General features: G+C 36.5%; 1 protein-coding gene across 1 annotated transcript in view; it reads left to right on the top strand.

Moving 5' to 3' along the window:
- The window catches only part of LOC121367754 (multiple epidermal growth factor-like domains protein 10), a 41,753-nt gene that overhangs the window by 5,072 nt on the left and 23,919 nt on the right, over nucleotides 1–12,762 (top strand). Inside the window, exons 2-4 of the mRNA XM_041492104.1 lie at nucleotides 1,035–1,135; nucleotides 8,148–8,321; nucleotides 12,000–12,090. Coding sequence (XP_041348038.1) covers nucleotides 1,035–1,135; nucleotides 8,148–8,321; nucleotides 12,000–12,090 — 366 coding nt within the window. The remainder of the gene's footprint in view (nucleotides 1–1,034; nucleotides 1,136–8,147; nucleotides 8,322–11,999; nucleotides 12,091–12,762) is intronic.

Genomic DNA, 12,762 nt, shown 5'->3' with positions numbered 1-12,762 from the left:
GCGCACGTCTCCTTTTTTCACGTCCTCTTCTCTTCCTCTTCTGGGTATTGAGATGGCAGTACACTAAGGTCACTAAGGGGGTGGGGTGGGGTGGGTGGGTGGGGGGGGGGTGGGGTTTGGATTAGCTCGAGAGCACAAACAGCAACGTCTTGCTTCATAGCGAGTTGAAATCTAAGTGTTTTAACAAGGCATCTTTTGTATGCATGGTGCCAAATGCAGGATACATAAAGTTTTGTTTTATTTAACGACGTCACTAGAGCACATTGATTTTTTTATCTTATCATCGGCTATTGGACGTCAAACATATGGTCATTCTGACACTATTTTTTTAGAGGAAACCCGCTGTCGCCACATAGGCTACTCTTTTGCGACAGGCAGCAAAGGATCTTTTATTTTATTCCCACAGGCAGGATAGCACAAACCATGGCCTTTGTTGAACCAGTTATGGATCACTGGTCGGTGCAAGTGGTTTACACCTACCCATTGAGCCTTGTGGAGCACTCACTCAGGGTTTGGAGTCGGTATCCCATGCCTCGACTGGAATCCGAACCCAGTACCTACCAGCCTGTAGACCGATGGCCTAACCACTATGCCACCGAGGCCGGTTGCAGGATACATAACCAAAACCAATGGATATTTTTGGCGGTATTAAAGTTTGACAGTTTTGACGACCAACTGTTGAAATAACCAAATCTTGAATATTATAATTTTAAAAGGGTTGAAATGTCGTTAAGCAAATACTACTTTTCTTTGTTTAATTTAAAATAAAAAACCGAATTTAGTCAATATATGGCAGAATAAAAACAAATACAGATGTAAACAAAAACAAAAACAAACACACACGCACACGTACACGCACAAACACGCACGCGCGGACATACACATACACACAATTACAGAGAGAGAGAGAGAGAGAGAGAGAGAGAGGAGAGAGAGGAGAGAGAGAGAGAGAGAGAGAGAGAGAGAGAGAGAGAGAGAGAACAATGGTCAATAATATCATTCTTATATAAATTTTGTTTTCTATATTTTGTTAGAATTAATCGAGGATGGAGTGGTAAACGAAGACAACAAACTTGGCATTAAGCCAAATGAATCCCCAAAAGGCGACAATGATCGACGACGACGTGCAATCGATGTAAGTGTTGAAACAGTCTTAAAGGTCCTATGTCAAAGTTGAAACTACAATATTTAATTTTCACATTTATTTGTAACAAATAACTACAAATTAATCAACGCCACGCATATGTTCTATAATTAACTTAGTAATAATATATTTTTTAAAGTCTTGCACTGGACGACAAGAGGGGTTTCCCAAATAATCGTTGGCTAAATATAGCATGGTCAACATGTTTGTTTCTTTGTTACTTGTCTGTGAAGAATTGTGGAAAAAATATTAGTGTGTTGAATATGTACACATAAAACAATGACGCCATTAGTAAATGCGTTTGACACATTCTCAAGATTCCCCTCTAAAACAATTGTTTCTCTACCAATAAATGGAATTATTTAATTGTATTTTTTTATAGGCATATAGCTTAATGTATAAACTTTATATTTCAAAGCAAAAATTAATAAATATTGAAGTACCTTTGTTTTCTCCTTTTCATTGTTTTTTCATTGGGATGCCTTTTTGACGAGTTGGTCTATATGCCCTTTTGCCCCATAGTCCCTCCACCCTAAAAATATTTCCTGGATCCGCCCCTGATTTAACATAATACTCCATCCCATTCCTAAGCGTATTGTCGTACCGTCACAGATGTAGTCAAATGGATTTGCCTTGATTCGCACGAATGCTCCTTATTTGCTGTAAAACTCATAAAATGATAACGGCATGAATATTCGTGGATGAAAACCAAATAACACCATGGAATGGTTTGATCGCCGTGCTGCCAGTGGATATACTCACTTCATGGTTTATCAAAATGCAGTTTCTGCTTCACACCATTTGTTACGTTTGATATTTCAGGACATTGGTAATATATGTTTACTTTATGGGTAATAAATGCGTAGCTATATTGGAACTGTTACGTTGCTGATTGACAACTGCCTTTGACACTCTGTATCAGACTGAGCGTGTACTGAGAGACATAAATAACGCAATGTGTATTTCAGTCATATTTTCTCACTGAAGTGGAATAAAATACGTTTGAAAAAAAACAAAAACAAAAACAACACCCTAGTATTGATTATTTTTGACAATAAAACATCATTTATTCAGCATTACTTATTTTGGCATACTGAAAAAAGACAGTCAGGCACAAAAAACGTTTTCTTTTGTATGAAGACAAGTGCAAGCAACACGTAAAATTAAAGAAAGAAATGTTTTATTTAACGACGTACTCAACGCATTTTATTGACGGTTATATGGCGTCAGACATATGGTTACAAACCACACATATATTGAGAGAGGTAACCCGCTGTCGCCACTTCATAGGCTACGTTTTTCGATCAGCAGCAAGGGATCTTTTATATGCACCACCACACAGACAGGGTAGTACATACCACGGCCTTTGATATACCAAACGTGGTGCACTGGCTGGAACGAGAAATAGCCCAATGGGGCCACCGACGGGGATAGATCCCACACCGACTGCGCGTCGAGCGAGCAAGCAACACGTGTGCAAAAACGATTTCCGCATTTAGTAAACGCCAAGTTATGATTAATTTTGCTTTAAATGCATTTTATTCTAAAAACAAATCCAATTTGAACAAAATCCTCTTTCATTTGCAGTTGTCACAAATATGTCATTTGTCAACATACTTTGTATATTTGATATGACATTTCTATAACAAAATATTCAGATACATGCACATTGCCTCTAAGTATATAATACATTTGAATAAGCATACGGATTGTGAGCTACGTAATATGTTTATGTTATCATTGATAGGAGCCATTACGTATTAAAGTTGGACAGCGGAAAAGGTATAGGCAATACAGAACATAAAAGTATTGAGGAAATCCAGTTATTATATTGTCTATAGGTGGTATCACCTTTGATGCATACAAGGCTTTCGGTATTTAAGTTCCGGGCTTAAAAAACGTAAAATATCACCTTGGAGAAGATACGTGTTTATAGGAAATTAAACCTGGCGCTTAAATGAAGAAGTTAAAAATATTCATAGTGTAATAAAGGGTGGGATTTAACTGAATCGATTGAGTGCTAGCTCGAGATGCATGCGTCGCCGGATCGAACAATCTCGGTGGATCCATTCAGCTGATTGGGTTTTTTCTCGATCCAACCAGTGTACCACAACTGGCCAAAGGCCGTGGCATGTATTTTCCTGTCTGTGGGAAAGTGGATATAAAACATCCCTTGCTGCATTAGGAAAACATGTAACGGGTTTCCTCTGATGGCTACGTGTCAGAATTACCAAATATTTGACATCCAATAGCCGAGAGGGGGGGGGGGGGGGGGGGGGGGGGGGGGGGGGGGGGGGGGGGGGGGGGGGGGGGGGGTCGTAGTCCAGTGGTAAAGCGTTCGCGTTCGATTTCTCGTTCCAGCCAGTACTCCACAACTGGTGTAACAAAGGTCGTGATATGTACTATCCTGTCTGAGGGATGGTGCATATAAAACATCCATTGCTGCTAATCGAAGATAGTAGCCCATGAAGTGGCGACAGCGGGTTTCTTCTCTCATTATCTGTGTGGTCCTTCACCATATGTTTGACGCCATATAACCGTAAATAAAATGGGTTGAATGCGTCGTTAACTAAAACATTATAACCGTAAATAAAAACTTTCACTGTGTATTTCCATGATGTAATGCACGTAAAAATGCGTAGTGGTTCTTTTGGAACCCTAAATAATGCAGCTTGGTAGTAATTCAAATATGAATAAATAAAACGTTATCCAGATTCGCGCATTTTCGTTTTAATTCGGGCAAAAATCATCCTGCGCTCCTATGAAAATAGAAGCCTGTAGACGCACGAAATGTAAAGTTACTAATTCGCTTTTCAACGAGTGGAGGTGGAGGGAGCAACGCATATTAAAACGAACCTCAGTTTAACAATTGAGGCGAGTCCTATATGGTTATAACTGGTTATAACTGGTTACAACTGATTTCCTGTTTTACGTAAATAGCACTTGGAAATCTGCTGACATTACATTACAATTTTTAAATCATCGAATCAATTATGTAAAACAATTATATATTGGATTGATTATTTTGTTGGATTTTAAAATCTCAAATAAATATAAAAACAGTAAATTATGATACACATATGTATTTGCAAGTAGGCCCGTGATAATATTTTCTTAAATTATAATTTTCTTTTAAAATCTGCTATTGTAAAACTGTCTTCATTTGAACAGTAAAATGTATGATATCATGTTTTATAACCCAGTGGAGATTCCTATTTTTAAAAAAGGTTTATCCGAATTTAAGCACCCAAGCTTGAATACAGTGAAGTTTCCCATTTTCAAACCCAATGTCTTCATTTAAAAACAAAAAAATACAAACAAAAAACACCACCACACACACAAACGCAAACTAACACAAACAAACGAAACCCTTTTTCGCCCTTTTTTTCCAATATATTTTCCGAGAGAGCATGGCTTGACCCCCCCCCCCCCCCCCCCCTCCACATACACACACACATAAACTTCGCTCGTCCCAGTTTAGACTCTCCAGCCTGCTAAACACTTCCTGGTCACACGTCACACGCCTGCTTTGCCACTGTTTAATAGTGCTGTATATTTAACCAATAAATTGCTACTAACATTCATAGTTATGACACAGAATATATAAACACTGTAGGCGTACTTGCAGTAGTAGACGATGCTACAAGATAAAACGGCGAGATTTCATCTTTAAAGTTTATTTCCCCAGCGGGCACTCATAACCGAAGAAATAAAAATCACTCATAAATTATATCAGGCATTGGTTTAACCGGTCATTTGATTGGGTAGTTCATTTCACAGCGCCCAATGAACGGACACGTACCAAATGTGATGCAACATTCGTTGTTCTTGCCCTCTGGACTGAATTAGTGAGCTTTCGCACGGTGCTAGATAAATCTGTCTGACCCCAGGACTACACGATTTCTAAATACGCATGGCACATTAATATTTTCAACTTCATATTTATTTGTTTTTTATTATTATTATTCCCATTTTTATTGACATGATATCCACACACGCAGTGCATATAACAAAAACATGTTTAACTACATGAAAAACAAAGTAGTTAAGGAGATATTTAGCTAAAATTCAAATATATGTGACATACATGTATGAAAAATTAAAAAGGAGACTGAGGACATACTAAGTATCAAAAAAGGAGAAGAAATACAATCTAAGTTTTAAATAAATTGTGACAAATTGACCAACATTTGGTGAATTTATCATAATTGTACGCGGAAAAAAGCTGCTGCTTTTGTAACACAATAGTATTCAGTCAACTCTTTTTGGATCCATTTCAAACTGGGTACATGTGCGTTGAAATGACTTTTAAATATTAAGTGTTTTGTAACAAGTACATCGACATTAACTGGATCATTATTTCTGGTTTTAAAGCCAAAAAGTACATTTAAAAATAAAATAAATTAAATTTAATGTTGCTGCCGGTTTTTACATGAATCCAATTCTGAATATCAGTCCAAACTGAGTTGACTAAAGTGCATTCCCAAAATAAATGGATAATTGCACCAAGTTCTAAATTACAAAACTTACACTTCGGACAAGAAATATAACCAATTTTAAATAAATAGGTATTAACAGAAAGTATATTATGAATTATTTTAAACTGAAACCAGCGCAGTTCACTACTATCAGTACAGAATGAGGGAATTATATTTATATTTTCCCAATCAGAATCAGAAAAAGTACAGTTAAAAATGTTTTCCCATTTTAAGCAGTATGCCGATTTTGAGAAGACGAATTTAGAAAAGTATCATAATAAAGTTTACTTCCTCTAACAGTTGTATTTAACTTTCCAATATTATATGGCAATATAGGAGACGGCAGTTTATTTTTCAGTTCAACTTTACACAATTTAAAATATTAAGTAAAAAAACAGCTTAAATTCATTATAAGTTAAAAATTTATAAGTCAAATAAATCATTAATAAATTTGATCCCTTCTTCGAACCAATCTCTATAGAATATTGAATTTCCATTTATTTTTATGTCATTATTATTCCAAATATATTCTGATAATATATCTTCAAACACTGAGTTTGATTTGCATTTTTTAAGATATGTTCCCCACGCCATTAATATTTCTTTCATAAAATAATTATATATATATATATTGACAGTGTTTTCCTATTCCTTCAGAGTCAAAATCCATTATATTACATAAAAATTTATACTCACGAATAATCAATCCCTTCCATTTAGAGTCAGTGTTAACTCATCTTGTAATCCAACCAACGTTTTGTGCTTTAATAAAATCTTCTATTAATGTAACTTTAATACCACCATCGTTCATATTTTTCTCATTTGAATACGCTTCATTTTATCAGATTTTCCATTCCATACGAAAGAAAAGAATTGTCTCTGTAGTAGTTGAATATCGCCATCAGGTGAATTAGGAAGGGTGAAAATAGATGATTTAATTTTGGTAAAATAAAGCTCTTTAATATTATATTTCTCCCCAATGGTTTTAAAGTTCTACGAGACCAAATTTTTAACAAATTCTTTTTTGAATTTAATTTATTCTTATAATTAATCTGTACCATATTTTCTAATTCAATATCAAATTTTATACCTAATAAATCAAAAGTTTGTGTCCAAGCAAATTTCCATTCTTTACATAATTTGTATCCATTCCTCTTCTTAGAACCTATCCACATTAGCTTAGTTTTGTCCACGTTAACTCCAAGGCCCCAAAATCTTACATAAATCCCCAATGTATTTAGACCTGCATAGAGGTTTCTTTCTGTTCCATCTAAAATTACTGTTGTGTCGTCTGCAAACTGAGTTAACAAAAATTCTTTATTTCCAATTGTTAAACTTTTTATATTATTGTTAGTTTTTAGCATCTTATTAGAAATCTCGTTAAAAATAAGAATAATATATATATATATATATATATATATATATATATATATATATATATATATATATATATGGAGATATCGGATCCTCCTGACGGCAACCTCTTTCTAATTTAAAATGGATAAAGCAAAACCATTAACAAGAACAGTAGATTGAGAATCCTTATGAAAAATAGAAATCCATTTTTGTATTGAAGGACTAAAACTAAAATATTTCAGGACATTAGAAATAAATCCCCAGGCTACAGAGTCAAATGCCTTTTCAAAGTCAATTAACAATAATAAGCGGGGAATTTGTTGATTTTCTGTATACTCCACAATGTCATATATTAGTCTTGTTATCTCACCTCATATTTATGGTTTAGTAAATTTTATGTTGTTGCACAATGTGGACTACATGTTTCTTCGTATGATTAAAGTAGTTTGTAGGTGAAGTGTTTATAAATCGTTCTAGAATAAACAAACCTTAGCTTACAACGTTATTGTTGTGTGACTGGAATTAAATGGTCAAGAAACACAACCAATCACCGTTGTGAATTGTAGATACGTCAATTCCAACCCTCGGGACTACATATGACGTAGCAGTTAACCTGGAACTCATTGCTTTGTGACGAACAAGTGAACTGCAACAGTAATAAGTTTTAGTTGTAAACATTTTTCAATTTTGTCTAAACGTGGTATATAGGATCTGCAAGAAACACAATACTACACTCATGTCCATTAGATACCATTTATCTTACAACTCTTTTTCTAAAACTGTATCAAACACTCGTCCGCCCCTTAAATGCGGTTTGAAACAACTCATTGTTGGATAGATGGTACATCCTATTGAATTACCAGGACACTTCAGCTGGTAACAAACATAATAATAATATACTGGTCTGTAACTAACATTTAAACATTATACACTCAGAAATATATTTCACACGACTAGGTGTGAAAATATGACCATTTCAGGTTAAAAAAACACCCACCCAACAACAACAACTTTTAGATAGAAATATAAGCTAGTGATTTAAATAAAGGCTAGTGATTTAAATAAAGGCGCTCCAACCTGGACGCCAAAGCCATACCATACAACGTAATAAGCACGGCCGAAATTGATTGCTCTGTGACGTACACGTACAACTTGTCTTGTGTTTCCAGAGATCGACCTGTGAGCAGAAGTATCTGTACCTGTACGAAAACCACACCATGTGTCTTGTGGACGTCGGCGTCTCCAACTCGGTGTTGTCAGACGCAGAAAAAACGGCCATCGTGAAGCAACACAACGACTACCGCAACGGCGTGCAGCCTACTGCCACCAACATGCTCAAGCTGGTAAAACAATACGCACACAATAATACACAGACAATAGGAAAAAAACAAACAAACACACAACACATACACCCACATCCACCACAATCCCACGAACTCCCCCACACGCACCAACACACACACACACACACACACACACACACGCGCGCGCGCGCACACACACACGCGCACACTCACACACACCAAAACACACACACACACAACAGTTTGGCCGCAATGCAGGGTCCGACGACATAAACTCACGCACGCATGCGCACTCACATGTACGCTCTCTCTCTCTCTCTCTCTCTCTCTCTCTCTCTCTCTCTCTCTCTCTCTCTCTCTCTCTCTCACACACACACACACACACACACACACTTTACATAGCGCACCCTCCCATATAACAGGCCGGCTACGGGCCTGTCCTTCCTGATATTTTCAGCAATATGTGTGTCATTCCATCCAGCCTCCGTGCTGTAATGGTTAAGCTATCGAACTTAAGGCTGGTAGGTACTGTGTTCGCATCCCGTGTGTAGGTGTAAGGCCACTATATCAACTTCTCTCTCACTAACCACTAACCACTAACAACTAACCACTAACAACTAACAACTAACCACTAACCCACTTTCCTGGACAGAAGCTGAGGTGTGTGCCTAGGACAGCGTGCTTGAACGTTATTTGGATATAAGCCGGACAATAAGTATAAACAAACCTACATGGAACAAACATCCAGTAGTTCACATCCCATGGATATACGGAATCCTTAGAAAAGTAGGTCAGTTAGTACTCACTGAATAAAGCAAATTTATCTCTTAAATGTGCGACCGATATAAATTTAAGGCTTCTCGACAGTTTCTAACACAAGTTTCCGTTCCGATATTTGAACAAGAAACAGTAATGTTACTCCATTTAATAATAGAAAGAGAACAAAGAGAACAGTATTGCGAGATGTTTAACCTTCGTTGAGGTATATATTTATAGCATGTTAAACTAATGACACGTAGACAAGATTCATTTACATATTCATGAGTTCTGATGATCAGTAATGTTTAAAATTGTAGGTCAGGAATATTCAACGCTCATAACACAGTTTCCTGGTGTTCTACAGTATAATAATAGCTGAATGTTATTTAACTGTTACCACATTAATATTATTTTAACTATTACCACATCCACCATACTTTAACGATTTTCACATCCACATGACTTCAACTATTACCACATCCACATTAATTAACTATTACCACATCAACATTACTTTACCTATTACCACATTCACATTGCTTTAACTATTACCATATCAACATTACTTTAACTATTACCACATTCACATTGCTTTAACTATTACCACATTTATATTATTTTAACTATTACCACATTCACCTTGCTTTAACTATTACCACATTCACCTTGCTTTAGCTATTACCACATTCACCTTGCTTTAGCTATTACCACATCCGCATTACTTTAACTATTGCCACATTCAAATTACTTTAACTATTATCACATCCACATTAATTTTAACCATTACCACATCCACATTATTTTAATTATTACCACATCTACATTTTACTATTATCACATCGACATTGCTTTAACTATTACCACATTCAAATTATTTTAACCATTACCACATCCACATTACTTTAACTATTACCACATTGACATTGCTTTAACTATTACCACATTTATATTATTTTAACTATTACCACATTCACCTTGCTTTAACTATTACTTCATTGGCATTTCTTTAACTATTACCACATCCACATTACTTTAACTATTACCACATCCACATTACTTTAACTATTACCACATTGACATTGCTTTAACTATTACCACATCCACATTACTTTAACTATTACCACATTGACATTGCTTTAACTATTACCACATCCACATTACTTTAACCATTACCACATTGACATTACTTTAACTATTACCACATCCACATTACTTTAACTATTACCACATCCACATTACTTTAACTATTACCACATTGACATTGCTTTAACTATTACCACATTTATATTAGTTTAACTATTACCACATTCACCTTGCTTTAACTATTACTTCATTGGCATTTCTTTAACTATTACCACATCCACATTACTTTAACTATTACCACATCCACATTACTTTAACTATTACCACATTGACATTGCTTTAACTATTACCACATCCACATTACTTTAACTATTACCACATTGACATTGCTTTAACTATTACCACATCCACATTACTTTAACTATTACCACATCCACATTACTTTAACTATTACCACATTGACATTGCTTTAACTATTACCACATTTATATTAGTTTAACTATTACCACATTCACCTTGCTTTAACTATTACCACATTGACATTGCTTTAACTATTACCACATCCACATTACTTTAACTATTACCACATCCACATTACTTTAACTATTACCACATTGACATTACTTTAAGTATTACCACATCCACATTACTTTAACTATTACTACGTACACCTTACTTTAACTATTTATATATTCATTATTTTACTTCTCGTGAAGGGGCAGAATATAGCCCAGTGGTATAGCGCTTGCATGAAGTACAGTGTGTGAATCGCCCTCAGTGTTTCCCTATCCTATATCAAACGCAGTGGTATGTACTGTCTGGATGCGTATAAAAAACCCTTTGGTGGTTTATTGGTAGAAGTTGCCGATATGGCAGCCAGTGGTTTCTTCCTCTTCCTTTTTCCTTTGTGTGAAGTATACTTTATCTGCCATCTAAGTCAAGAAAAAAAAAAAACCAAGAAGAAAAAATAAACATTCCCTATTACAGAACTCAAATTGCTGGTAGCTTCTCTATTCTTTAGGATAAGCGTATGAGATGGAAGGAGCAGGGGGCAGGAGTACAGGGGACAACTGCCCCCCACCCCCTAGTGCTGGTGCAAAACCTCAAATTCGGGCAAACATTATACCGATATTCGGACAAAATGTGCTAACCTGAGACCTGTCTACCATGTATTCACATCATTCTACCATCACAATTAGTTGTAATCCATGTACAAATGTGTAGAGATTCGTTTGCAACCCTATATACCTGTAGCTGTTAGGTGGTAATGCTAGTATGATAAAATGTTGTTATGCAGATTCTGGCATTTTCGCTTAATTCGGACAAACTCCAGCCTGTAACACCCATCCCCCCCCTCCACCCCACCCCCCTACAAAATGGGAGCCCGTACGCCTTTATTCTTTAGTGGTAGAATAATTATATTAAAAGTGGCGTCAGATGTGTATATTGCATCTGTTGATAGCGAAATAATACACGTTTAGTGGTTCTGTACTTGTTAAAGTTATGGCATAAACTCACGAGTGTTATGTATAGTTATTGGGCACTGGATGTTTTCGTTTTTATTGACAGTCCCAAGTCAAAACATCATATGTGTGAATAAAACCCCCACCCAAAACACCATGCATATCACTCGTTAGTTTATGCGTTAACTGACTTGCATCACACCCTATTTATTATACGTCACGTTGCATGACGCGGTAACGAAGTTCGGGTCAGTGAGAGGTGGGGTTTAAAAAGTATACGGTTGTAACACAGATTTACTTCACCCATTTTGTCAATGGGAAAACAACCGTAACGTGGTACAGCGATGTTTGTATTTTCATTGGTCCATGATGGTAAGATGGAAATGCAGCTTTAATATTTTTTGTCTTCTAGATTTGGGATGACGACATCGCAATAGTAGCAGCCAAGTGGGCGAGGCAGTGTGTGAGAGGTCATGACGGGGGCACGGCACACGCCGTTCCAGGTGCACTTTCATTGTGTTTTATCACACAGTTATGTTGGGGTGGGGTGTAGCTCGGTGATACACAGCTCGAATGGGGGAGAGGGGGGATGAGTCGCAGTATTGACGATATTCTATAGTCAGAATTTCCCACCGTCTCAGCCAATGTCATACGACTGGTACATCGACGGCATGGTATGTATGTACTGTGTTTTCTGTGAGAAGTGCATATAAAAGATATCTTATTGATTTGTCAGTTGGGGTAGGAATAACATGTGGCAGCAGTACTCTCTCTCTCTCTCTCTCTCTCTCTCTCTCTCTCTCTCTCTCTCTCTCTCTCTCTCTCTCTCTCTCATTATCTCTGCATCTCCTCTCTCTCTCTCTCTCTCTCTCTCTCTCTCTCTCTCTCTCTCTCTCTCTCTCTCTCTCTCTCTCTCTCTCTCTGTCTCTGTCTCTGTCTCCCTATCTCCCTATATCTCCCCATATCTGTCTCTCTGTCTGTCTGTCTGTCTGTCTGTCTCTCTCCCAACTGCCGTATTTACAAAATGTGCTGAGGTGTTCTTAAACAAACACTGTTTTATTAATTATCGGCCATGTTGAAATTTCGTGTTTTACTTTAATATCCAAGAAAGATCACGAGAGACTATGCAATATGGTTATAATTTCGATTACATTTTAGATATACTTTTAAGCATT

This window comes from Gigantopelta aegis, chromosome 3 (genome assembly GCF_016097555.1).
Source record: "Gigantopelta aegis isolate Gae_Host chromosome 3, Gae_host_genome, whole genome shotgun sequence".
Classification (NCBI taxonomy): domain Eukaryota; kingdom Metazoa; phylum Mollusca; class Gastropoda; order Neomphalida; family Peltospiridae; genus Gigantopelta; species Gigantopelta aegis.
This window is presented reverse-complemented; position numbering and strand designations above follow the sequence as displayed.